The sequence below is a fragment of the Mauremys reevesii genome, linkage group 4 (assembly GCF_016161935.1).
Source record: "Mauremys reevesii isolate NIE-2019 linkage group 4, ASM1616193v1, whole genome shotgun sequence".
NCBI lineage: Eukaryota > Metazoa > Chordata > Testudines > Geoemydidae > Mauremys > Mauremys reevesii.
This window is the reverse complement of record NC_052626.1, coordinates 33367651-33394834: the sequence shown is the minus strand read 5'-3', so window position 1 is coordinate 33394834 and position 27184 is coordinate 33367651. Positions and strand designations below refer to the sequence as shown.

General features: G+C 40.1%; 2 protein-coding genes across 8 annotated transcripts in view; one reads left to right on the top strand and one right to left on the bottom strand.

The window, feature by feature from the left end:
- Nucleotides 1–13992, top strand: part of ZC3H14 (zinc finger CCCH-type containing 14) — a 47599-nt gene extending 33607 nt beyond the window's left edge. For 2 of the 5 annotated variants that reach the window (XM_039537041.1, XM_039537044.1), the window contains exons 16-18: nucleotides 4088–4194; nucleotides 6073–6116; nucleotides 10445–10513. In XM_039537041.1, coding sequence (XP_039392975.1) covers nucleotides 4088–4194; nucleotides 6073–6085 — 120 coding nt within the window. In that variant the 3' untranslated portion in view covers nucleotides 6086–6116; nucleotides 10445–10513. Of the gene's footprint in view, nucleotides 1–4087; nucleotides 4195–5478; nucleotides 5772–6072; nucleotides 6117–10119 lie in introns of those variants that run through there. The other 3 variants (XM_039537040.1, XM_039537043.1, XM_039537045.1) reach the window with 3 other exon arrangements.
- Nucleotides 13993–13995: 3 nt separating this feature from the next.
- The window catches only part of EML5 (EMAP like 5), a 327745-nt gene continuing 314556 nt past the window's right edge, over nucleotides 13996–27184 (bottom strand). For all 3 annotated transcript variants that reach the window (XM_039537037.1, XM_039537038.1, XM_039537039.1), the window contains 8 exons: nucleotides 26036–26150; nucleotides 25233–25421; nucleotides 24802–24974; nucleotides 22308–22470; nucleotides 21042–21145; nucleotides 18584–18737; nucleotides 16227–16327; nucleotides 13996–15867 (listed from right to left, as the gene is read on the bottom strand). In XM_039537037.1, the coding sequence (XP_039392971.1) occupies nucleotides 15831–15867; nucleotides 16227–16327; nucleotides 18584–18737; nucleotides 21042–21145; nucleotides 22308–22470; nucleotides 24802–24974; nucleotides 25233–25421; nucleotides 26036–26150 (1036 nt within the window). In that variant the 3' untranslated portion in view covers nucleotides 13996–15830. The remainder of the gene's footprint in view (nucleotides 15868–16226; nucleotides 16328–18583; nucleotides 18738–21041; nucleotides 21146–22307; nucleotides 22471–24801; nucleotides 24975–25232; nucleotides 25422–26035; nucleotides 26151–27184) is intronic.

Sequence of the window (27184 nt, the reverse complement as noted above, 5' to 3'; positions counted from 1 at the left end):
GTAAGAAATGTCTGTTAACACTTCTATAGAAGGAAATCTGAAAAATGTTACATTGCGTCACTGTGTTTTATGACACAATCCTCAGAAATGCTTCTATAATTTGTATCTGAAACGTAATCAATTTATAGCTTGAAAACGAGAGACAGAAAAGCACTGCTTTATAGTTGTACATTTCTGAATGATCTTTCCTAAACTCTTTTTGTTGGTCTAGTAAAACTGTAGAAAATGCTAAATATCAGACTTGTTCAGTTACATCAGACTGGCACTGTGGTATGTTTTCAGTGTCAGCTCATAGCTAACCACTAATCCAAACTCTTCTGCTTATGAGGAATGATTGGAACATAGGAGGGGAGAGGGATAGCTCAGTGGTTTGAGCATTGGCCTGCTAAACCCAGGGTTGTGAGTTCAGTCCTTGAAGGGGCCATTTAGGGATCTGGGGCAAAAATCTGTCCATCTTTGAGCAGGGGGTTGGACTAGTTGACCTCCTGAGGTCCCTTCCAACCCTGATATTCTATGATATCATGGGGAGAGCATACAATAAATGCTGACTTGGGATTTCACTTTTCCTGCAGCTGGGGTCATAGAGTTGGCTTAGCGTATGCACAGCTAGATGATTATCCCATTGAGGATATAGCATCCAGAAGTGGCCACACTTAAAAGTTTATATTGAGAGTATCTCCAGAGAAAGATGTGATCGGCTTGGTAAAGATAGCCACCAAAGGAAGAGAAGAAAGGAAAGGCTGCCTTTAATTGTGGATTGTGTTTCTTTACATTAGAGATTTTCTTGCGGCTCTTCGTGTTCGCTATAAGAGGAAGCTGTACCTTTGTGCTATGAATTTTGACTGAAGGTGGACAGGGAATCTTCTCTTTTGTTATGAGAATCACCTTTGATACATGTGGCGATTTCGTGAGCAGTCTGTCTTTTAGGGTATGTCTACACAGCAATGGAAACCCAGGCTTGAACCTGGGCTCAAGCCTAACCCCCTCGCATCCACAAACCAATTGTGCTAACCTAGGGCTCGAACTTAGGAGCCCAGGACCCTGCAGGACTGGAGGGTCTGAGCCCATGTTAAGTTGGAACCTAGGGTCCAAGCCCTATTGCTTTCCTGTGTGCATGTGACCCAGGATTGACTCAGGTCCTGTATGTATCCCAGAGTTCCTTGGGGCAACTTCCTTAGTCCTCTCTATGCCCACAGACAATCTGTGTTGCAGTCTATTGCAAACAGAAGCAGGCCAGATCAGAGTTAACCCATTGTCTGCCGAACACTGGTCTCCAAGCACACTATCAGGGAGCCTGCAGGGTTTTCAATGGAGACCAATCAGAAGAAGCTTTTTGCAGAGAGCTCCTTCTGGGTCACAAGAGAACAGCCAGACTTTGCTGCTCCCATGGGGAGCAGGGGTAGGGCTGGGAGCGGGCCAGAGAGCAGAGCAGGGACTAAGTGGCTGCCTTGCAGGGAGGGGGAGCAGCAGAGCTCCTGGCTCAGCATGGCCGGGGGAGGATGACCCCCAACACCTCATCTGCTCCTCCTCCCTGCAGGGCAGCTACTTGGTCTCTGCTTTCTGGTCCCCTCTGTGGGTGCATGTACAGGGTGCCTGGGCAGCGTGCACTGTCCGGGCAGCGAGTGGGAGCAAGCCCCTAAACCTTCCTGCACCCTCCTGCAGCTCCAGCTCCTCCTTGCACAGACTTGCCCGGAGCAGGGAGAAAAGCTGACAGGTGGGAGGCAGCTCCCAACTGCCAGGCTGTTAGGGTCATCCATCCCCTGGCTGTGCCGAGCCAGGAGCTCTACCGTTCCATCCCTTCAGGGCAGCCGCGTGGTCTCACTCAGCTCTCAGGCCCCCCCCGCCCTCCCTAGGGCTGCGTCTGCAGAGGCATCTGGGCTGTGTGCACTGTCAGAGTGGTGAGTGGGAGCCAGCCCCAAAACTTGCCCACAGCCCCCGGGGGTTCACATCCCTGCCTCCCAGGATATGAACGGGGCAGGGATAAGAGATCCTTGGGAGGTGCTGGAGCACAGTGCATCCCAAGCCCTGGGGATGCACTTCACTGCCCTGCAGCGGGCAGTAGCCAGGCTTGGATGTGCGTGGGTTTTTTCCTCTGAAACCACAATTTTCTGTCAAACTTCCAACCAAACAAAACACCTTCATTGAACATCCTATTTTAAAAATGAGGAATTGCAAGTTTCATTTTAATAGTTTGACAGCCCTGGAAACTGATGCCCTAATTATCCTCAGAGCAGGTGCACAAAGGCATTTTCCTGCCACTGTGGCTCAACCTGAAGCCCAAATCACAGGTTAGATGATAGTTCAGTATAAAGTCTTCTCAAACTGCACTCATTCTACTGAGGCAGCCACCAAAGGCACCAGTGATGCAACTCGTGCTCCATATGGGCACCTGAGTCTCATCAACAGCACTGTCACAGTTAGGAAACAGGGGGGGCAGTAGTTTCCTCACAGAGTAACACATTCATAGGGCTAGACTTGAGACCGATGTAGTTGGCACTAAGAGGGGTTATTTTGATTCAGGTCTGTGCAGTGCAGTGTGGACGCCAGAGCCCTAGGGTAAAACAAGTCAGAACATCCTTAACCTAGAGTTAAAACGCAGTATAGATGCACAAGCCCAGGGTTCCCTGACACAGGTCAGCTGACTCAAGTCCCACTAACCCTAGGCTTCCATTGCTGTGTAGATATACCCTTAGAGGCCTTAGAGTACTTTCTAGGATCTGATTAAGAAATACATTACAATACATTTCCTAAACTCTTACTTTCTGTCTAGACAAAATGTAATCACTATGTCAACAGTGAGATATTGCCTGAGATCTTTTTCAGAAATCAGTTTGGGACATGATGAAAGAAGGGAAATACCCTCATTTAAATTGAATAATTAATTCACTTTTGGTTTGTAATTGCTGCTTTATCATTGTGAAAGCAGAGAGCGAGATTTAGAAGGCAATGATGTGATTGAATCTCTTCTACTATAGACTCATAGACTTTAAGGTCAGAAGGGACCATTCTGATAATCTAGTCTGATCTCCTGCACAATGCAGGCCACAGAATCTCACCCACCCATTTCCCCAGCCAATAATAACTGATGGTCCCAAGAAATACTGTTTTCCAGGACAGTAATATAATTTTACAAGTCACTAGAGAGATGAAAAGTGGAAGGTAAAATCATCTAACAACGTATTTTTTCGTCATTGCAGATAAATTCTTGCTGCTCTTCCATATATGGTAGCATAGGTCTAGTAGCTAACTGTAATGATGAATTGCCTTAGTGACTTTGTAACAAGGACTTGTGATTCTTGGAATACTCAAAACGAACCCCTTATCTAAACTCTTCCTGTGTGGAGGAATGACAGAAAGGCTGTAGAAGAAAATTCACTGCTGCAGTGCACCGTGGGGAGGAGAAATCCCAGTATCTGTAGTAAATCTTTAGACGCCACACCTTTACAATACTAACATAGTGAAGGTTACACTAGAGACAAAAACCTAGTGAGTTTGGCTTTTACTATACACACTTTAAACTTTAGAGTCCTTGAAACAGGATGCAACATGGGACCCTGAGACAAGGGGGTTGGATGTGAATGAGGAATAATGGATTCTTAAATGTATTAATCACAAGTCTCCAGCACTCAGTGCATTGCTAAGAGAATTTTGTTTCCTTCAGGGCATTCAGGATCAATAGTATGAGAAAATCATAAAATTGGTTCCTTTTGTTTACGACACGGAGAATACATTTGCCATTTTAGCAGATGATTTTTTTCCATCTCTAAAACAATGAATCTCCCAAGTGCCAGTCAACTTAGCAGTCTTCAGTTTGTTTTTTTAGTACATTTTATTTGCATTTTTATAATTTCATGATCACTTATTAAATATCCTGTTGATAGAACATTTCCTTATAGAAAACAGAACCCCTGCCATTAGTGGGTTCAATTGACACTGCTATTAATTTTAAAAATTATTGACCCATTATTGCCCATCAGGTATTTTGGACTATATAGTAATAAGTACTCGTGTATAAAATGTGCCACGATATCTTGTTTGTGGCTTTAGGAGCGCTAATTTTAATTAGTCTTCTCTGAATTAATTTTAGCACTGTAGATTTAACACCCAGTGTACAAGACCAGACTGCCCATTCTACCATCCCACTATTGCTGTACCTCCACGTCATGCCTTGAAATGGACTCGAACTCAAACCAGGTAATCTAAGCAATCTTTCACCATGGTTAGCTTTTAAAGCCCTGATCATCTGAATATATATACACATGTGTAACTTTACTTACGTGAGTAGCCCTGTTGCATGTATGCATAAATGTTCGTTGGGTTAGGGCCTAAGATTGGTAATTATTTCACAATCCTGTTGTGTAGCAATGGTCAAAGGCTAATCTGTCTTTGAATCAGAACTCTGTTTTTGTTGTTTTGAACAGTGACTTAAACAGTTACTAACTCAACCCTTAGAAATGTGAAAAATCAGAGGTCTGCGGTGAGGGCGTGGCATAGAGCAAACAAGGTTCCAGGCCTGTGCCCAAAGACTAAGTAGAGTGCATTGCGCTCCCTTGAGTCAGACTGTAAGCTGCACATCTGTTCTTCCTTGTTCCTGGTCTCATGTCATGGTACATGACACCCCATGTCTCAGGTCAGGTCTGCTTGCTCCTTTTAGTGTTCCTCATATCATAGCAAAACAGCCTTCTTCCTATCACTGGTTAGTCTACAAAATGCTGTGGGAATTAACCAGCATTCTAGGTATCATTGGTTTTTTAATGCTCTGAACCAAGAAAATGGTATAGTTTATTATGAAAATGTCCACGTGAGGGGAATTTATTTACCTGTAAAAATTTTGGCTTAGAGGGAAAGATTACAAAATGTAGTATAAAATAGCCAGTGTTTAAAGTTGAAATAGCTTGTGTTAAGTGTAAATGCTTGAGTGTTTCTTGTTTTAAGTTTAAGATTGCTGTTGATAAAATTATTAGCAGAACTTACATATTTCTTTCTGTATATTATGCAAGTAATTGGTTGAAGGTGAATAGTACCTGTAATTTGTTTCTGTTCCTCATACTTAATTGGTAACTTATATCTGCTGTCCCCAGAGTTAAGTATGTCATAAAACCCATTAAGAAAAATCTATACCATTAATCTGCATCTCTTTATATGCCAGCACTGTTAGGATTAAATCCTGCGGTGTCAGCAACAGCTGCAGGTTTTGGAAACTGAAGTCAGTGGAAGTTGCAAGCGCTCAAAATAGCTGAAAATCAGGCTCTTTATTAAGGTGCCTAAACAGAGATTTAGGAACTTAACTTTAGGCACAAAGTTTGAAAATGTTCACTTTTTTTTAAATGCTTGGCTCTCTTGAGCATTTCTCACCATTTAATATCCCCTGAAATGGAAGTCTTGATACTTGAATCATTAAGAGGCTAGGACAACACTTGTCAAATCATCTATAACTGGTAATAGGCTTGTTAATTATGTGGTTTTCCCCCCTCCCAGTGAATAATTATCATACAATTTGTGGATGAAAGTTGCTGCCTTTGGACGCTGATGGAGAGGAAATCCTGATACTACAAAACCTTTCACACACCTTTGGAAGTTTGAATATATATAGTTTTCATAAAATGAAATTTATTGCATACTTGAAATGTCTCTAATTTTCCAAATTTGTAAGTTTAATAGCTGGTTTTACTTTTTTTTTTTTTTACTACTACTCTGAAGAGAACATCTGTGGAGGGAAAAATTTTTACTTTAAATTCCATTAAAAATTTCAAGACCTGGTTTGTATTTTACTGTTCGGTTTAGTCTGTTCTTTCTTTGCGTAAAGATTATTGAGTAGAGCCATCAAAGATTTTTTTTAACTAGAATAGATTTCTTTTATAAGGGTTGTTCCACCAATGCAAATGGTCATTACATGATTTTTATTTGGGGAAATGGCCTTAGTGTTTGCCAAATATACACACACAGTCAAATTGACACCTTAGTGCGATAGTGATTTCAGTTCCCACACATCCACTTTTAGTACCTGATGCGTACAACAATAACTACCCTCTTGTGCAGATGGAAAGTTGTTGTGTTTTCTTTTTATTCAAGGAACAGTACATAGGCCCCTGATAATCTGACAGTAGAAGATAAAGGTAAGAGGGAAAGTAGGCATTAGTAAGCAATTGTTTTTAAATAAAGTGAGTTGTTCCACTGTTTTTGAATTACCAAGCAGTTCAACTGGAAATCCAATTTTAAGGATGAGTGTAGGGAGAAGGCACCATCTTGAATCTATCCTCAAGAGACTTTATTGTTCTTCAAGCACTCAACACTGCTGCAAATACTCTGTTGTAATCATCTCCCTCCAGGGAGCACCTGTAACTTATATAGCAAAGATAAACCCATATAAATGGTAACTGTGTAGAAATAGTTTAAAATCTGTAATTCATCTGTTCAAATGATATGAATTGTTAAACAATAACATGAATGCACTTTTTTTATTAAATCTTTTGTATCTTTTGGGGAACCACATTTTCACAAAAATATACAAAAGATATTTTTTTTACAATTATTTACATTAGATATCAGAAAACAATGTTACCTACATATTTTAAACTCAAATGTGACAAATATATTCTTGAATTCTGAACACTCCAGGAAATTACTTTATCTGCACAAATAATATTTTAAATTCATCAAAGTTTAGTTCATATTCAAATTTTTAAAAAAATCTTATTTTAAAATATTTAAATTAAATCTTCAAATTTTTGCATAAATTAACATAAAAACTACAGTATTGTATGATTACAGGGATTAGATGGCCATGGCCAAAATCAAAATGGGAGCACACTTAAAACCATGATCCTTATTACAGTAACACATGAACATACACCTTTGGACTAGTTTAGAGTACATTTTTTGGTTAAAGCAAGAGGGATTGTCTGACAGACACCATAATGAAACACAAACAATCTAAAAAGACAACTGGATCAATGATTTTAAGCTTAAAGAACTTCAGTAAGAAATTTTCCTAGACAATTGAGCAGAGGAGCATAGGATGAAGAATAGTACCGAAACACTGATTTCCATCCCTTCTCTCCCCTCCCCGAAATGAAACGTAAAACTGCAAATGAAATTTTTTTAATAGAATTTTCAAATACATCCATTAACTAGCTGCACCTTTCAGAAGCATCTTTTCCTTTTGGGTATGAGACAAAAGTGAATCAATCATGATAGGGCAGCAAAACAGATTAATTCCTACACTGGTTTAATTTCAGCGGCTTTGATGTCTATCACTTATTGCACAAAGTTTAGCATAAGGCAATCTGCTGATGTGCTCCACTAATAAAAACAGTAGGTGACCAACCCACAAAGTCAAAAAAATATTAATTTTAGTCTAAGGGGAATTTTTTCTAATGAATGCCATTTAGATTGATTTTACATTATTTTAAATAACTACTGTGGTCTTGATCTTATTTTTATGTTAAACTTTACATAAAATGTACATTTTACCTTTCTTCACACATTAATAATGCAGCTTTTCCATTACTTAGTATATGCTGTAAACTCAGAAATGAACTAAAAACAGTTAAACAATGCTCACAAGTACCAACCGTTTGTTCATGTTAAAATTATAGTAGCTATTCGAAGCCCAAAAACCACAACACTATGACAAGTAGTAGCAGTAAAGGAAAAATAGGCTAGAACTATGGAAAGCATTATCTGACAGCACCAAGAATTTCACAAAGGAGTAGTAAACCAGCTTTATCATGCAGTTTGTGTCAGTGGTGACACTTGGAGTTTCTTTATAAAATGAATTTACTACAGTTCCAAATAATCAAGCATGTCCTGGATATAATACACGTTTGAAACAATTGTGGAACTGTGGAAGTGCCAGTCACCGTTCCATAGTTATGGCTGAGCATTAAGTTTTGTGTTTTAAGTCTTGTACTGAAAGTAGGACTGCAGCCACTTTATTACGTAGGAAGATACAGTGTGACCTTCCAAAATTACAGCATTTTCCCCTTTGGGCATAGAATGATTTTTTTGAGAATTTATAAATACATCTTAATTAGTTTGACTCTTTCAAAACAGCTGCCTTAGCTGCTTTTGTCCTCATGGGAGTGAGACTGAAAGTGCCGTTACCTAGCGAATATGCCCTCTTTCAAAATGGCCACCAATGGGAGGCAGTGGCCATTTTAAAAGAGGGCATCTTTGCTACAGTCTCAGACGAGTGAACTAGATGGCTGCCACTTTGAAAGCAGGCAATTCTTATATTCATCAGCCCCTGCTGAAGGAGAAACTTTTAATTAAGAAAAATGGCAGAAAATGAACACTAATCCTAAAACTTCTTTTAAAGAACTACCTGTTACACCAGATTGACTCAACAGGTATGGGAAACTCCGGAGAGGTGTGAATGGGAAGTTGGGGGAGGGGGGAAGGAATAAAGGAAATTTCTTTATGGGTGCATTCTGGGGAACGTGGAGTTTAGGTGTTAGGAGAAATTGACTAGTACGCTCCAGTTGCTTTGCACTGCTCCTGTGTGGGATTAACAGCAAAAATATCTGGTGAATCTGGTCCTAGAAGATTTAAGGGTGATACCACCCTCTTCAAATCATTACAAATATAAAATAGCAACATTCTCTTTGGGTTTCTTGTTTAGTGCTCTTCTATGACATTTGAACTAATATAAAACTCCCAGGAAATATTCTATATTAAAGATAAGATTAACAGTATATATCAGTAATTTAGAGATAAAACCATTACTGGAATCTTGTAACAATTCCCAAAACAAGCATTACAAACCCAGGAAATTCAGATTTAGGTTAAGTACAAGAGAAATCCAAATGTGTTAAGGTATGGATAAGACACACAAAATGTTAACTCTGTCTTCTAGTACCACCATTGGGGAGACGGGGGTGGGGGAAGACTTTAAAATCAGTTTAATCAAATTTAGGACTATAAACATTTATGCACTCATCGTAAGTGTATGGTTATTGCATAGTGTCACTATAGGGCAGAGTTGAGGTTGTTTGGGTGACTCAATTTCTATACCTTCACACATTTGTGTATTTATTTTAACTTATGCCTTAAACTCTCTCCTGAGTTATTTGTTTCTTGCTCACAAAAGCACTAATTTTTTTTTGAATCCTTAAATTACTGATTTGTACTCAATCGTAACTCCCATCTCAATATAATTTGTCAGTAATTCAAAGATGAACTAATAAGTACAGGCTCATTAGCGAGATTTGTGCATCTCCCTCCTAAGCAACTGTAATTTGTGCAGGCAGCTCATGGGCACCATTTTCACAATGTAACATCTTATGAAATTTCACAATTCTGTTTTTTTTTCTACTAAAGAAAAGTTTAAATACCCCTGTTATTCAGCAATATGAAACCTGGACATTATCAGGTTAGGCCAGTTAAAATAACCCCCGTTTTGGGGTGTGGGCAAAACATAATGTATTTTTTGTCAGGCTGGAGGGTAGTAAAGCAGGCGCTGCCAAGCCTCAAGTTACCCCTTGGGAGCAGCTGTGACTTCCCCAGGAACAAAGGGGTGGGGCAGTGCCCAGTAACTTTCCACTCAGACTAGCAGAGGGGTTCGTTCTTAGCAGCTGCCTCTTCACTGCCAACGACACCAGCTGCCAGTTCTTTCAATTTGAAATCTGGACATTTTTCATCTGCTGGTTTAACTCATTGACCACTTGCCCCTTCTGCTTGTCACTCCATTGGCAACCTCACTCTCCACCTTTCCTTCCTTACTATTTCCTTTTCTCCCCACCCCATTGTTCTTATTTACTCTTTCCCTCTTCCTGTTTCCTTCAGCACATCCTCCATAATTAAAGAAGTGGAATTAACTTTTGCTTGTCATTACCATGTTCGTATACTGTATGCCATTTTTGCAAACTCCCCCCCCCCTTGTTTTTATAGTTGGGGAATGGACTCTTGTCTTCCTAGTTCTTTTTACATTGATAATAATAATGGGAGCCCAATCCTGATTAGAAGCTTTACTATAGATAACTCAAGTAGATGTGACCAAAAAAACCCCTCAATAACTGCTGAGATTGTATTCAGTTATTTGTGAATGATTTGGTAAGCAGATCTGTTGCAGCCACGCTCCATATTATGCACCCCCTTTTCTTTCGCCTAAATAATCAGGCATTCAAGACCAGTTTGGTTTAAGACTAGAAGCTGAAGAGGACCAAAATCAAGACAAGGATTTGGTCTGACAATACCACAGTGATTGGTACAAAGAGTGCATAGTAAGTTTTGGCATGCTCACATATTTATCCAGATAAGTAAAAATGAACGGTACTGTAAACATTAGGGAAAAAAAGAACAGATGACAAGAGGCAGGAAAGTCTGCAGGTATGAAAGAGCATATATATGAACACATTTAGGGCTGCTCAGTCAAATTGGTTACTATGACTAATATGGCAGTTTAAATTGTGACCTGCAATATCTTTTTCTTCCCTTTGTTTAGGCATGGTACATTCAGGAAGAAGGCCACAGAATGATTCACTCACTAGCCAAAATAAAGCTAGCAACAAGACATTTGTCTATTGTATACACTCTAACCAAAAACCACTTGCTTTTGACAAAAATTAAGGCTTGCTGCATCTACTATGCTGATAAATCAAACAGGAAAACATGTCACTTTGCCGCTGTAAGAAGAGTATATATTAAAACCAAATAGCTCATCCTTCCATACTGTTAGGGCTTGCTATCCACTTACAGCATGTAAATAGTTATTTGGGTGCCGTGTGCTGTTTTTCAGGTGGTGCAGGTATCAGCCAACATTAACCAGATTTCTGTAATTAGGGTAACTCTAGCAACTTCTGATTATGCTCATTGTTAAGATTTTTGTTCTAGCTAAATACTGACTTTATTGGTGCATACGTTCAGTTACTCAAAAGGCGTGCTAAACTAAGTTGCTCTTCCCCCAACCCCTTCCTAGATCCAAATAATGGTGTCCAGTGATCATGTGTTTAAGAAAAATTGAGCCATTTAAGGTTAAAATGATTCAATGCATTTGGCTCATTAGTTCTCCCCTCTACCCTAACCTTTTCCACATCTTGGCTCTTTTGACTACAATAGGGTCATGTTTAAGTCTGAGATGATTTTTTTAGAATTCCAGTCTGTGCATAGGATGTCAATTCTCTGTTAATTTAAATACTTTTCAGTAACAGATGGATTCATGGGTATCTAGACTAGCATGTGTTATTCTTTCACTTGTATAATGGGTTTAATAGTTTTTTACCTGTTCTTTTTGCGGAAACAGACTAACACGGCTGCTTCTCTGAAACCTAGATTTTTAATATAAAAAGAAATTACTTTGTGGACCTTAAAGGTATCCTAGAGCTGTATTCATTTCAAACTAGAAAGTGAACCTGTATGATTGAGGGGCAGGATACAAAAAAAAAAAAAAGGTGTTGGGGGCTCAGTACCCTCTTTTAGTGCTGCATAGCTAAGGGAAAGGCACCTTTCCCAATGTCGTTATAGCCTCCAGACCCCATATTTATCCTGCATACTTCCAGAACAATTCTACCACTCAGCCCTTCACATTCTTCCTTCCTTCCAGGTTTTAGAAGGCCATAGCACACTAGGCATTTTTCTGTACCAATGGTCAGTTATAATGTTCCATAGGCTGTTGGCCCTTGTATTCACTGCAGAAGAGTTTCACTTAGCAGCATGGCACCTAACTGATTGAAATTACACCACTAACATTAGTGAGTGTAAACCCTAATTGAGGCACAATTGACTTGTGTGTCAGTGTAAACACATCCCACTAACACGATTGGTGAGCTGTCAGTTCCCACTGCTGTCAAAGACAAAAACTCTCTTCAGCAATGAACCTCCTTCGTTTGCTTGTGGAACATGAACTCTGCCCCCATAGATCTGCAGCTAAGACACTATTCTCCCCAGCTCCAAATGGGGGCAGAAATGGGGGAACAGATGCTTCAGGAGTTTGGGGGTAGAAGGAGTGTAGATAGCAGCTGTGCACCTCCTGCTACAGCCCCAGTGGTGATTTGTGGTGCATTGTGTGCTGGTATTTGTGCTCTGATGTACCTCTGTGGTTCCTCAGTGAAAAAGTATCAGCTGGCAAATTAGCAGTGGAGTGGCACAGCCGTAGCATGGGCACTACTGAAGATGGTGGTCGGGGAATGGTTAGTGTGAGAAAAGGATACTCTGGGAAAGTAGGGGGTGGGTGCAAGTCACAGGCTGAAGATTTACTGGGGGATAGTGGGCATAGGATTTGTGGTAGATGGGGAGACGTAGAAAGATGACTTTCAGCTGGCAATTTAAAGAGGTTCATTAGCTAAAGGAGCTTTTGACAGTCATCCCATCTGAACTGGTGTAAGGCAGCCTTAGCATGGATGCAAGGGCAAATCTTACACTATGTTCAGATGTGTAGTATAGCTGCACTGAATCAGTGGTGGAACACAGGGTGCAAAACAACAAATTACTACACTGACAATTGATTTCTCTAGCATAGATAAATGCTAACTTAATTTTTAAATAATAATAATGGGCAGTAAGAGTAAAGCTGCAGCATGATTCTGATCTCACATCTGTCAGTCAGGTGCAATTCACCTGAGTCATTGGTGTACCCTAGCACAGACCCTAGTCCTAGCCCCTTATACTTTAGAACAGCAGCTGTGTGGTTAGTGAAACTATTGTACTCTAGTGGTAATGGCAACAAATCATCTGTTCCAAATCTTGCCTGCCTGAGACACTTGATATTAGATCAATACATTTTTCTATTGTGAAAGACGCTCTAGTTAGATATAGGAAACACATTGTATAAGATTATTTGTTGGGTCAATAGTGTTGAATATTACTAGGGCCCTATCAAATTCATGGTCCATTCTGGTCAGTTTCACAGCCAGAGGGTTTTAAAATTGGTCAATTTCACGATTTCAGATGTTTACATCTGAAATTTCAGGATGTTGTAACTGTGAGGGTTCACATCCAAAATGGAATCGGGGGGTGGGGGGGCGGGAAGGAGGGGAATGCTTGCAAAGTTGTTTAAGGGGTCCCAAAATTAGCACCCTCCCAGCTTCCTGCAGTTAGAGGAGGTTCCCGGAGGTGAAGGTGGGTAGGATTTCCCCCCAGTGCTTCTGGAAACACCCCACCTGGGGGCTCCTAGCTGCTAGTTCATGCCAGGGACAGATGAAGGCAGAGCCCCCTCGCCAATTTGAGATCCCCCAGGAAAAATGGACGCTCCAGTCCCAGAAGAAGCCTCAGGGCAGAAGCCCCTAGCAGGTCACCCTGAGCCCCGGTAGAATCCGCGGGGGAAGAAGCCCTGAGCCTGCGTGCCCTGAACCCCGGCTGCAGCTGCGGGGCTGAAGCCTTGAGCCCGGGCAGCCCCAAGTCTGGACTGCTCGGAGCCCCAACTGGAGCGGCAGGGTGGCGGAAGCTCTGAGCCCAGGCTGCCCTGGCTGCAGCTGGCAGGAGCACAAGCCCTCAGCCCCAGGAGGAGCTGCTGGGGGAGGAAACCCTGAGCTCGGCACCTGGAGCCATGGCAGAGGCCACCGGGTCAGGTGCCCAGGCTGACCCGGCTGGAGTGGCTGGTGGTGGTGAAACCCCGAGCCTGCACTGCCCTGACTGGAGCAGCAGAGGAAGCCCCTGACCCGGGCTGCCCCGAGTCCTGGCTGCAACTGCAGAGTGGAAGCCCCCAGGCGCCCAGAACCATGGCAGGAGCCGGGTGGGTAGGGAGTGAAGGGGCAGAAACCCAGAGCCCAGGCTGCCCCAGCTGCAGCCACTGGGAGCAAAAGCCCCCAGCCCAGCAAGCTCCACTGTGGGAGGAAGCCCCGAGTTCACTGCCTGGTGCTGTGGCAGGAGCCCTGGGGGAGTGGGGGGTGGAGGAATGGAAGCCCAGATCCTAGCTCCTGGGCTGCTGCAGCGCAGAAGTGAGGATGTACCACCCTCATTTCTGCACTGCCTCTGGAGGTGGGTCTGATCTCCCAACCAAGAGCGGCAGTGCAGGGGAAGGAAAACTCCTGTCCCTCCCCAACGCGGTCGGAATAGCAACTTGGAGCCCTAGGCTCCCCGCAGCAGGGGAGATCAGATTTCCAGGAAAGGGCTGATTTTACAGTTGGTGACATGTTTTTCAGGGCTGTGAAATTGGTAGGGCCTATATTACATAACAGCAAGCATTGTTGGACATGGAAGAGTACAGGGTCTGGCTGAATCTCTTCGTACTTTCTCATCTACTCTCTGCAATCTCTCCCTTTCTCCCCACCACACACACAAGAGATCTACAGTTGGTGCTGAGGTTTATTTGTTTCCTTTTTACATTTACTTGGAGTAAAATGATAAAAGAGGTGAATAACAACTGCTATTCTATCTCAATCAAATGCCATTTGTCCTTAACAAACGCTGACTTAAGTAGACAATAACAACTGTGACCATAGCAACACTACTCACGTTTAATAGCACTTTGTTAATGCAACCTGTGAGCTAGTTACTTTTGCTCCCTTTCATGTTGCATGAAAAATAACTGCACTGCTTAAAAAACAGATATAGCCCACAGCACACCTCCACTGCATGATCATTTCAAATAAACAACTGAAGCAGTCTTCCCCAGTTTTACCAAAAATGCAACTTTCTCCTGGAGTTTATCATCACTAAAATGCTTAAGTCTGTGTTATTTTGCCATTTAAAGTATGTTCTTATACTAAGGGTTACAAGCAGGCCCATATCCTTAATATGCATGCTTACTTAAAGAAGAGTTATGATTGGATGTTACATTACAATCAGGAGAGAGAGCTGAATAAAGATCTCTTCCAACTAGTTTTATTCCTGTTAAAAAATGTGAATGTACAAAATACCAGTGTTTGGAAAGATTATGTTCTCTCTGCATCCTCCACGTGATACTGAGAAAATAAAATCAACAATTCCTATTGCTGTGAAATTCTGTTTTTGCAACTGGTGATGACCCCAGTCTTTACAGAGACTAAAATTATCTTATTTCATATTTCCAGCAAAGAGGCTAGCAGCTCAGTCAAGTTACACAACAGTAATCTCTGTTCCACTGAGAACACTTTTATCGCAAGGCAAAAACTGGAGTTAGACTTTTAGGTTGTGGGCAAGGCACTCGCAAAGTGAGCAAATCTGTTTCTGCTCATGGAACTAATTTAATGTTTAAGTGCAACAAAAACACTAAATTAGCCTTAAAGAATGGGTTCATGCATGCCTAACAGCATTCATCAAACAGGATTATGACCCAGGCCTCTAAGCATATGAATACTGCAGGTCTAAGGAGCAAACTTTACTATACTGCTTCACCAGGCAATGCTTCATTTTTTGACTATTCATAGAAATGTCATATCCCATTTTATTACTTTAATCTTTTATTAAAATACTGTGTAGTTTTATTTAAGAACTGCTAGATGTTTTCCTTTCAGTAATAAAAAAAAGGAGTAATCTGTTTCAATGATATTCAATCCCCAGAATTTAAAGGAAACACATTCGTGCTGATAATAAATGCATCAACATACAGCATTAGGTCAGAAATAACATCTCTTGATTCAAACCCCACTATCTTATTGGAAAACTGTACATTGATCCACAACTCACTTCTTCCTTTTATCCATGTGTTTCTTTTTCAATGTCTGGCAGTGAATGGAATCCATACATGGATTATCCAATACTGTAGCAAATCTAGGGGGGCGCAGCATATTTGTTATAGTCTATTCTTCTGATAGACTCTAGACACTTGTCTTTCAGAGACAGATTGTTGTCTGTCTTTGATCAGCACCATTTCTTAAGCATGCAGGGCACTGTAGAATGTCTCATTGCGCTCATGGGTCTTTCATGCCTGTAATTTTCCGCAGTATCTTCTTTGCAAAGGCTCCATGTCTCTCTTAATGAAGCATATGCACACATTTCCAGATAAATAAGCTGCATTTTCAAAAAGTTAAGAGAGATTAAAAATTATTATATGTTTAATATAAAAGAAACGTCAATAAAAATTATTTTCCAATAAATTAAAAAATATGTCAAACTATATTGGCCATTACAGTTTATTTTTTTTATTTTAGTGCATCTCTGTACTTCATACCACTCTTAAATAAGAAGACTCAGGTGTTGTAAATATTTGACTGCTTCTTTACAAACGATAAGGAACAAACACATAACTGGTTAAATGTCTCAGATTCTGAACTTGAACATTATCTCTGCACTATTAAGAATTGTTCACTCAGAGTAAACATATTAGATTTCTAATTACTTTTTTGGGAAGAATGGAAAGATATACTTACCTACAGTCATCCCCTCCAGCACTGACAACATATTTATCCCCACTTGTAAATCGAATATTAGTCAAATGGGCCGAGTGACCTAAAAATCGCTTGTGTTTTGCCTAAAAAATAACATGAAAGATCATTAATCCTCCTCATTGGACTGTTTGAGAAAGAAAGAGTATGTGTATAATGTTTAGTATCATGTATCTAGAAGGGTCTAAAATGCTCCATAGGTTCCTAGGCTAAAGGGGTCATTTCATGAAATGCATTTAAAGCAGAAGCTATGTAAGTAAGTAAGAGAGAGAGAGAGAGAGTGAGAGTGTGTGTGTGTGTGTGTGTGTGCGCGCGCGCGCGCGTGTATGTGTCCCCCTCCCTCCCCATAGTTTAGAGACAATTCAATGCCTTTATCCAGTGGGGTATAAAGCAATTGTACACACATGCATGTGCGCCCAGTGGTTAGGGAGATGGGAGACCCAGGTTCTAGTTATGCTGCTCCAACAAATATTTATATCATTGTAGATCAGCTTTAACAGGAGGGACTGAGACAGACCAGCCCCCAAATACCCCGTAGCTCAGTGAATTTTCCTAAGAGGTAGGAGACCTAAGTTCAAGTGCGGCAATGCCTAAGTCCTCCTTGAGTAGCCCGCCACTGCTCTTTTTGAATGTGCCTGTGTAGTACGGTGGTCACCTGCTCTGGCCTTAAAGGGCTTAAAACAGCCCAGGAGAGGGCTGTGGCTGGGAGCAAGCAGCTCCCAGGCTGATTGGGGCTCAGCTGGCCCTTATAAGAGGGCAGTAGGCCAGGAGCAGAGTCAGTCTTTTTCTGCCTCTAGAGAGGGAAGGGCCTAGCTGCTTAGGAGCTCACAGGGTACCTAGAGTGGAGCAGGGCTGGGGGAGGGCCAGAGGAGCTGGGGAGCTCTGGCCTGGAAACCCCCCAGGCTGCAGGCCTTGTTAAAGGCCCAGAAGGGACTGGGGTTGCAGAGGGTAGCCAGGGGTAGGCCGAGGCAGCGGGTCCAAACCCCCCTTGCCTGTGATGAGTGGCTTGTACACTGCAGTCTGCCTCAGTGAACGGGGGCTAGGCGGTGACTGGCAGTAGCCTGATACTGAGGCGAGGTGGGGATAATGGGTGGGGGTTCCCCTGGGGGGAGGGGAGACCCAGAAACAGAGGGGATACTGCCAGGGGGCAGCCCCCAAGCGAAAGGGGCAGCGGGGTCTGGGAGGGACATGGGGGGCCAGTGACATGCAGGACACCAGCCTGCAGAGGGCACTCTGGAGGCAGGCGAGCTAATTCCCCAGGAGGCCAGCAGGAGGCGCTGCAGAGGTGAGCATCACCCTGTTACAGCTTGCTTTCCGCAGATGGGTGTCTGTGAGGTGGGCAGTATTTGTATGTGCAGATACTTGCATATAAAGGAGACCTTTTGTGACAGGAGAGGGAGGAGACATTGGGAATGGGGGCAAAAAATTAAAAACCAAATTTCTTTCCTTTCCTTTTATTTTTACTTTTTGGCCAATTTCTTGTTTCTTCTGACTCATGCTTTGCTCCCTCCACTGGCTCTCTTTCATGGCTGGCCATCATGTTACAGCTTGTGAACAGACTATTTCTGACATCATTCCATGCAGAAATTACAGATTCCTGCCTTAAGGCCTTGTCTTCAAACAAAGGTGTGTAACAAGTCCTTGTGAAGACAATGCAATTATTTTCATGTGAGTTACTCAGTGGCTCAAGTTAAAGCCTAGGCTTCCCATCAGAACACACTTTTTTTTTTGGTAGTGAAGACATGGCTTAAGAGAAACCATGTTCTTTGTTCACAGTTCAGAAAGTTGTCTCCTTGCTACAGGAGCCAGTGATGAACTCTAAATTTCCCTACATTTTCATTATGTTCTTTCTGACTAAAGGGATTTAAGAGCCAAATAACTGTTACCATGAAATCACCTACAGATAGGGGCATGAGTGCAACCATTTTGCTGTTAATTTATACTGTGCAGTCACAGTTTGTTTCCATAACAAGTCCTTAACCTCTGTGCCTCAGTTTCCTTATCTGTAAAATGAAGACAGTGTTACTTATCCACATGTGTAGAGTGCTTTGAGATCTTCATAATGAAGGCACTTTATTAATGTAAGATAGCAAGCAAGTACTATTGCTAGTTTTTTAGATTACTTGAAATCATGGATTGTGGCTACAGCTATTGTACAAGGGTTTAGGAAAGCTTGGATAGCAAGCAAGCTTGTAAGACTATGGACCTACAATTAAAAGCATACATTAAAAAGCTATAAACTCAGCAGGGAAAAAGCACTACCACCACCCTCCCTCCAGAGATAGGATGTCACAAAATCAAAAGCACTTTGTTTTACAATAACACAAACAAAAGGTTCTTACAAATTTTTCAGGACATGGAAAGTCAAACAGCTTGACCATGCCAAAGTCATCGCCTGTTACAAGGCTGATTCCAGAGTGAGAGACACAGGCACAGTTCACATCAGCTTTCTCAGCATGCCTGGACCAGATTCCAACTACTTCATCCCCTAGAATACTGAAATAGAAGGGTGAGAGGGCCCCCTTGGCAACTAATGCATTGTAGGAAAAGCAATAGGTTTAGAAATAATAAACTGATTTTTATAGTATTCTGTGATTATGAGAATCTGGAATTAAAGTAAACAATTTACCAAAAAAAAAAAAAATAACATGGCTAACAACGCTAAAAAACAGATGATGAAATTGATAGTTAAAATTAACCGAGGCAATTGTCAAATATAGAAAAATAAATTATGTGAAGTATAATGTACAGAAGTTGAACAGAGATGTTACTATTAGAGCTAGTCAGAACATTTTTTTGTGAAATGTTTTCATGGGAAAACGCTGTTTCACTGAAATCAAAATGTTTTGTGGAGATGTATGAATTTTGATGGCATTTTTGACCGAAAGGTTCCCGAGGTCCAGGGTAGACCCTGGTCCATTCCAGAAAGAAGAGATCCAAATCAAAAGCTAACCCTTTTGCTCTGACAACTGATATTTCAATAACTTTCCAGTTTGCAAAAACTTTTGAAAGGTTTGGTTTTCATCCTGCACTGGATCTAAAATACATTTCAAACCTCGAAAATCCTCATGAAATGGAATTATTGGTCACTGGCTAGCTTTAATTATATGTACATGTACATTCCACAACCTGAAGAGAAACCCAGCACTGGATTATATGATGGATTATAATTTATATGCTGAAAATTTGGGATGCTAGAATGTGTCTGGATCAGGCTTGAGTATTATATTTTAAAATAAAGTTATGATATAGTTAGGGCTAGGTCAACTGACAGTGTTTCTTTCAAACACAAATGAGGAATATAATAAATTAACTCACTATTAAATCATAAAATGAATAGGTGCAAAAATGTCTCGGAACCTGATGACCTGAAAATTCTCCGCCTATCTGATACTATCCCGATTATGATCAGGAACCCTTTTGTTTTGAAAAGGAATGGGTTGCTGGCAGGACATTCTCTCTCTTTAAAGACCCAGTGACTTTGGAATTCACTCCCCACAATGGTATGAAGTAGCTCAAGTCTGCCAAAGTTCAGGGCATGCTACAGATCCCAGCTCTTGTTCAGGGTTTTGAGAAAGTGGGAGATGTATGGGGCTGGTGATTTTTTGTTTTTAAAAAGAATGATTTTTTCAGTTAACCTGTAGTGCACGAATGAAGGTATGTTGCAGGATTTGTTATTTTGTATTGATTGTGATTTTACAGATTTGTCAAATGAGCCTAATGGAAAAATGATTTTTATTTCTATAAAAATCAAAATAATTATATATACAATGTAAAATAAAACAATGTAGTTTAAAAAAAATAAAACTAATGCCAAACATAATAAAATATCATTTTAAATATCATATAATCTGTTTATACAATGATTTCTTTTGTATATTTTTGAATACACCAATAATAATCATATTTTTCTCATATGGTAAACAGCAGTACTGTATAAAATCTAGCACTGTCTACTACACATGCTCTAATAGGCTCTGTAAAACTTAAATGATCACAGACTTGTATTATGCAGGTTTTTATTTGAAACCAATTTTATATTTTTTCCTGACTTACCCTCAAATTGCTATTTCCAGCTACTGCTGCAACACATTCAATTAACTGGGAAAATGGGATGTATGATCTCTCAGGTTGCCTTAGATCAGGGGTTCTCAAACTTCATTGCACCATGACCCCCTTCTGAGAACAAAAATTACTACACAACCCCAGAAGGGGGGGGGGGGGACCAAAGTCTGAGCCTGCCGTAGCCCTGCTGCCCAGGTGCTGGGGTCCAAAACCAAAGCCCAAGGGCTTTAGCACCAGGCAGGGAGTCTGTAACCTGAGTGCCACTGCCCAGGGCTGAAGCCCAAGGGCTTTGGCTTCGATCCTGGACCCCAGTAAGTCTAAGTCAGCCCTGGTGACCCCATTAAAACAGGGTTGTGACCAACTTTGGGGTCTCGGCTCACAGTTTGAGAACTGCTGCCTTATATGCTGGATCAAAAGCTGTAAAGGGTACTTAAAGAGCACGAAAACTCATAACCTCCATCCAGAGACCATATGCATCTAATACCCTGACTGGACTAATTGCCAGTGGTCTCAAGTGGAGTCTATATATTCTTCCCATGTGACTGTATAATGTACAACTACTCTGTTGCCAGATCAAGCAGGCATGTTTTAAAGAACAATATAGATCAAACGCTGTAGCGTTGCGGTATTCTTCATGATAATATGGTCATTTCCAGACCTATGGTTTTCTTTCCAGGTGGGAGACATCTGAACTTTTACTCCAGTAGCAAGAGTGAATCTGTGTGAATTAGGTACCTGGTCCAAGTGGCCCATGTTATTCTGTCAATCACTGCCTGGTCCATAAGCTGTCTTCCCAAAGGCACTTCATAGACCTGCCTTTTGTAAGACCCAGTAGAGACCTTTGAGGATGAACATCCAGAAATAAGAGTTCATTTGAGTTAAAAATGTTTGAAGATATTTGAAGTGGTAAGGATATAATTATACACTCAATATTATTATCGATGGCTCTGAAATAGAGTAGAATCAGAGGAAGTATTCTGTGGGAAGATCTCATGCTTCCCAAAAATGTATACAAGTAGAGAACAATGAGAAATGGTGATCAATTTTTAATTTAAAAAAGTCTTACCAATAAAATGTGAGTGAAATGCATGTACATTCCTTACTACACAGCACCCAATTAAAAGAGTAAATGTTGTAAATAATGCAGGTATAAACTGGACTTAAAAGTTACTTAATTGGCCTGGGGAGGCTCACCCCAGTCTGCGTGTGATCCTTTGGTGGTGAAGAGGTCACATAAGAGCTCGTATGCTATTCCTCCTCCTTGATGTTGGTGCAGTAGGGAAAATGGAGTGCTGCTAGGACATCTCTACTCCATGCTGATCCCAATATTTATTTTTGGCCTGTTGGAGCCATTTGTGGCCAGTGTAAATTACAGCAGCCTGAAGCTTGGGCTTGTGACCTCAGAGAAAAGGGTCAAAATGTGTAGATGCGTTGTGAGAGCCATGGCAACATGGGTAGCGTGCTCATCAGAGGAGGCTTGTACTGATAGGATGTGCACAGGGGCATTTTCTCTATTATTATGGTCAAGAATCTGAAGGGTTTGCCATCATTTCCTGATGATTCCTGGGAAGAAAGATTGTACTCCTTCTCACTTCCAAAAGGTTACAAACCCAGCTTCAATAAGGTGATGAGGCAGGTGAACAGTCAGTGTCACTTTTTAGTAATTCAGAAGTACACTTCTGCTTTCTGTATTTATTTCTCACACTCGGGTACTAAGATGAGTCCAAACAACTTATTTGTATTTGTGATCTATACATGCCTATCACAAACAACCTCACCATTTAACACAGCTATCAGTTTCTAACCATGATAGGCTCAGGACTGAAATACTGGGGGAACTGCTGGTCAAAACTGAGATGTGACTACTGGAGCTTCATAAGGAACCTTGCATGGTGTCTGTCACTAATATATTTGGTATGAACAAGTGTTAACAGACCGTCATGAGCAATACATTTACTTACAAACTTAAAAATAAATACAATGATCTCAAATGACTGATACCTGGAGAAAACGGCTATCTGCAGAGAAGTCCATCTGGATAACAAAGCTTGGGATATCTTTGCAGTAGCTAACTCGATTTAGTGTGGGGCCCAATGTCAAGTCATAAAAATCCACTGCATTCTCACTAGTACCCACTGCTAAGTAACGAGAATCTGGACTGAACCTGAATAGATAAATAGTTTAAGAAGAGAGGTTGAAATTCACAAGAAGAAAAATGTAAGATCTTAGAATTTCTTTTTCTATTTTCTTTTCAACCTTCTGATATCAAGTTTTTTTTGGCAAGGTAGTGTTACAAAATGGATGCAGCTCTTATTCTAAGGGATGAAAGACAAGAGAAAACAACATTTGTCTGGTCCTACTTTCTCTTTCAGCATGATTTATTATTAGTAATAGAAGAGATTTAAAGAAATAAAAATGTGATTTTTTTTTCTCTACAATATATTTGAATTACTATTGCTTCTCTCGATGAGTTCTCATAGCAAAAACATTTTGCACATGGTCCGACTGAATTTCATTCTAGCCAGACTAACTTTCCAGTTGCTGGAAAGAAGATTTAATCTTCACTACTTTAAAAAGATGGGCATGTAGATTTACAGAAGACAGGATCAATTTTATTTTTCTTAACAATGAAGGATGGAATGGAGAGAAGAGCCATTGGATGGGACCACTTGAATGAAATGTGGCTAAAATGAAATCTAATCAGATAAATATTGAGGAAAACACACTGTTTACAAAGCAAAAAACTGAAAAGGGAGGAATAATCTACTATATAAAGCAAGATTTGAAACTGAAATAAAAATGTTGGAGTAATTTACGTTTGGTGAATGTTAATGTTTGTACACCTGCCAGGCAAAATTGGTATGTGAAAATCCCTATAGTTCTTCTATTAAGTATCTGATCACACCACTGTGTAAATGTATCTTTTCCTGCTATATTTTTTATCGTATTTTGCGCCATAAAGGTGTTCCAATACTGTCTCCTTTTTGCACACAATGTTTACCTTCAATCTGCCCTATGCTAAATCTACTGGTTCCTACTCCGTGTCTGTGAAGCCATTAGTCTTGAAATCACTCCTTAAAACTAATTTATTCTAGGAATCAATTAATTCTTTCTTGTACCAATGATCTTTCCTTACTCTCTCCCCTGAACTCTTGTCTAATCTTGTCTATTTTTTTTATTATAAACTCTCTAGGGCAAGGAACATGTTTTATTCTGTTTTTATGGTCTTCCTAAATCCTTACTTTTTAAATTATATCATCCAGAATGCTGCAGCTTGACTACATTTGCACCAAAATCAGAACCATATTGTCACTTCCCCATCTTCCATTACAATCAATTACATCTTATTTATATCCAATTCAGAATTGTCCTCATTTTCAAATCCCTCCATGAACTTTCTCCATCTTAATATTCTTACCTTACCTTAATATTCTAGCCTTATTATCTGCCACTTACTATTCTATTTCAAATTTTGTCATCTATCTCCTCTCCATGTGACTCTCCTCAATCAGGAGTCACTCTTTCTCTTGCACTACCCTACCTCTATTGAATTTCTCTCTCCCTCTAAGAGGCTGAGGTGATTTCTTCTCTTTTGAATCTAGAGTTCTGAAGTGGGCTCACTTATGACAGAACCCTTCCCTTTCCCCTTCATTGTAAGTAGTGTCTGACGATACTTACTGACATCTCTACTGCTTAGGTTCCAGCTTTCTGTTCTACTCCATTTGTTCTACTCCATCTTCATATGTCCTTTTTCTCTTTATGCCTTGTATTGAAGTCATTATACCCAACTCTGTAAAGCATTCACTCTATTCTATCTCTCTGCAAAGCATTTTGTAATACTCTGTACGATGGATACTATACAAATCAAAGAATCATAGAATCTCAGGGTTGGAAGGGACCTCAGGAGGTCATCTAATCCAACCCCCTGCTCAAAGCAGGACCAAACCCAACTAAATCATCCCAGCCAGGGCTTTGTCAAGCCTGACCTTAAAAACCTCTAAGGAAGGAGATTCCACCACCTCCCTAGGTAACCCATTCCAGTTCTTCACCACCCTACTAGTGAAAAAGTTTTTCCTAATATCCAACCTAAACCTCCCCCCTCTGCAACTTGAGACCATTACTCCTTGTTCTGTCATCTTCTACCACTGAGAACAGTCTAGATCCATCCTCTTTGGAACCCCCTTTCAGGTAGTTGAAAGCAGCTATCAAATCCCCCCCTCATTCTTCTCTTCTGCAGGCTAAAGTAAATTATATTGTATTATAAAACTATTCTCAAAGCACAAACTTTGAAAATTACACTGGGTTGCGAGGGGGTTAATATGGTGTTTTAGGTATACAAACTCCAGGTGAATAGCAACTTTTGCATATGGGACTTCCTTATAAAATAAATCACCTTATGTGAGTGGAGTTTTTGTTTTTAAATTATTGCTTGCTTACTTTATCAGCTCATTATTATTACATTTCAAGGGCAGATAAATGCCATGACTTTTCTGACCTTATGTCTTGGATAGCAGATCTTCTGTCCCGTTTTTTCCCCCATATTTTTAGAGAGGTCACCAGCAAGATAATAAATTCTCCATTTTTCATGCCAATAGCCACCATGTCCCCCTCGGGGCTGTAAGAAACAGTCCGAGCTGCATGTCCTAAACTGACTTTGTTCAGCATCTTCTGTGAGAAAATAAAAACCAGGAAAAGAGGAGTAAATGTTTCTATTTATGCATGTTCCAAAATAATCCATAACCACCAGTTTCTCATTAACATTCAATGGATACTTTATTATGCAAAATATAGTGTCACAACCACTATACTAGCTTAGTTTCTCAGACTATGGTAAGAAAAACTATTTTAAATCCCCATTATTGAATAAATCTTGGATTCTTTTTTGCTAAAAGTATAGCTGCTTAGTACTATTAACTTTACACCTACCTTTTCAGCAATGTCCCAGAGTCTCACTGTCCCATCTTCTGCAGCAGAAAGGAAAAAATCTCTTGAAGGATGTGTAGCCAGTCCCCAGATAGGTCCATCCATATGACCATTAATTAGAATGTTACATGCTGCATTTTTCTCTCCAACTTCAATTATTTCAGCATTCCTTGTCCCAACAAGAATTTTCCCCTGAGACAATGGTGAAAGAATTATTACTGTAATAATATATTAGCTAATACTTATAAATAGTAACAAATGAACCATGGTTATAATTCCATCAAGAAGGTCTGCTGAAATCAAATAAGGATTACATTTTGTTAATGAAGAGATCGGCATGTGAATCTTCTTATTGTCTGAATTTCTGTTCACAAGTCAGACATCAGATATAAAACTGAATTATTCTCTGCCTCCAAATTTAAAAGGATGTATTCGATTCAAGAGTTGTTATAATGGTCTGGGTTCTAAACACAGAAAGTGATCTTTCGCTGTTTTTTAATCAAGTCGTATACACAATATCATCCTAACTGAGACTAGTATTTCCTTACGTGTATTTATGTGTGGCCTGGAAAGTATGCTTTATGATAGATAATCTACAGCCACGGTAAGCCTTTAATTTAAGAACATTTTAAATTATAAATTAAAGTTAGATTCTTCAGTAACTCTTTAAAATTGACATCAACTTGTATTAATTATTCAAACTAATAACCATGAGAAAAAGATTCTGCAAAAATTCTTCTGTATATCAATTTGCTGTATAATAACCCAAGGATTGACAGCAATATATTAAAGAGAACATGCCTTACTTTGCCTCTACACACAGAACGAACACAGTCAGTCATCTGTCCTGTTTCCAATCTGAAGGCACGACATCGCTTCAGCTCCTGATCCCATAGTTTAACAGCCCCTCCTTCCTTTGATCTAATAAGATAGTATCCAAAGTCACTAAGTATGAAAGCTAGCTCGTATTTTAGTCAATTAAAATATTTTGTTACTTAATGTAGTTTAACATCCCCCTCCTTCCCATTTTTATTCATTTAGCTTACTCCCTCCTAAGTAAACCCACTCCTAAAAAGCATGGAACTAAAATGACAGTGGCTGCCATCACACTCTTCACTGTTTGTGTGTTATATCCCTTTCCCCCACCTTGTCTCTGTCTTGTCTATTTAAATTGTGAGCTCTTCAGGGCAGGGACCCTCTACAACTCTGTACAGTGCCAAGCACAGTGGAGCACCATTGATTGGCCCTTAGGCACTAATGTAATAAACAAGATAAAGGCATTATAAGTTTATTCCTTAAAGATTCCATTAGCATCTGTATAGGAAAAATATTAATATGCAATATATACCAGTCTAAAAAAATAAAATTCAGATTCTAGATAATTTTATTTATTAAATCTTAACAGTTTTTAAACCAAAGTAGATTTGTTTTTCTACTGTTTTAATCTCATCTTTCAAAAACACATTGATTCTTTGATTTGAATAAATTATGTGTATTAAGCTATAAAGATGATCAATTTTGCTGAAATCTCTGAATTACTGTCCAGAGGAAAAATAAATCAAAGGCATAGTTAGATTACAGATTCTGTAATTCACATGGTGCTCCTCAATTTCCTGCACTGTAATGCTTCTTCCCTGCTGTAGTGAAATGGCATTTAGAAAACTCTTCTGTCTAGTGACTAAAATCATATGATGTGAAGAAAGGAGTGGATTTCCCAAACTACTGGTTTAGTACTATATGTTAAACACTACCTGTGAGCCATAACAGTCTAATCCTAAAACAAGGAGAGAGTGAAGGAAGAGAAGAGGGAAGCAAAAGAAAATACAAGAAAAGAAACTGAAGAGGAAAACTGAAAGAGAAGCAATGGGGAAGGTGTTGATGGGGATATAGGATACAGAATAAGATTTGTAGCATGTATTTTTAATTATTAATATTATTATTATTATTTATTCAGT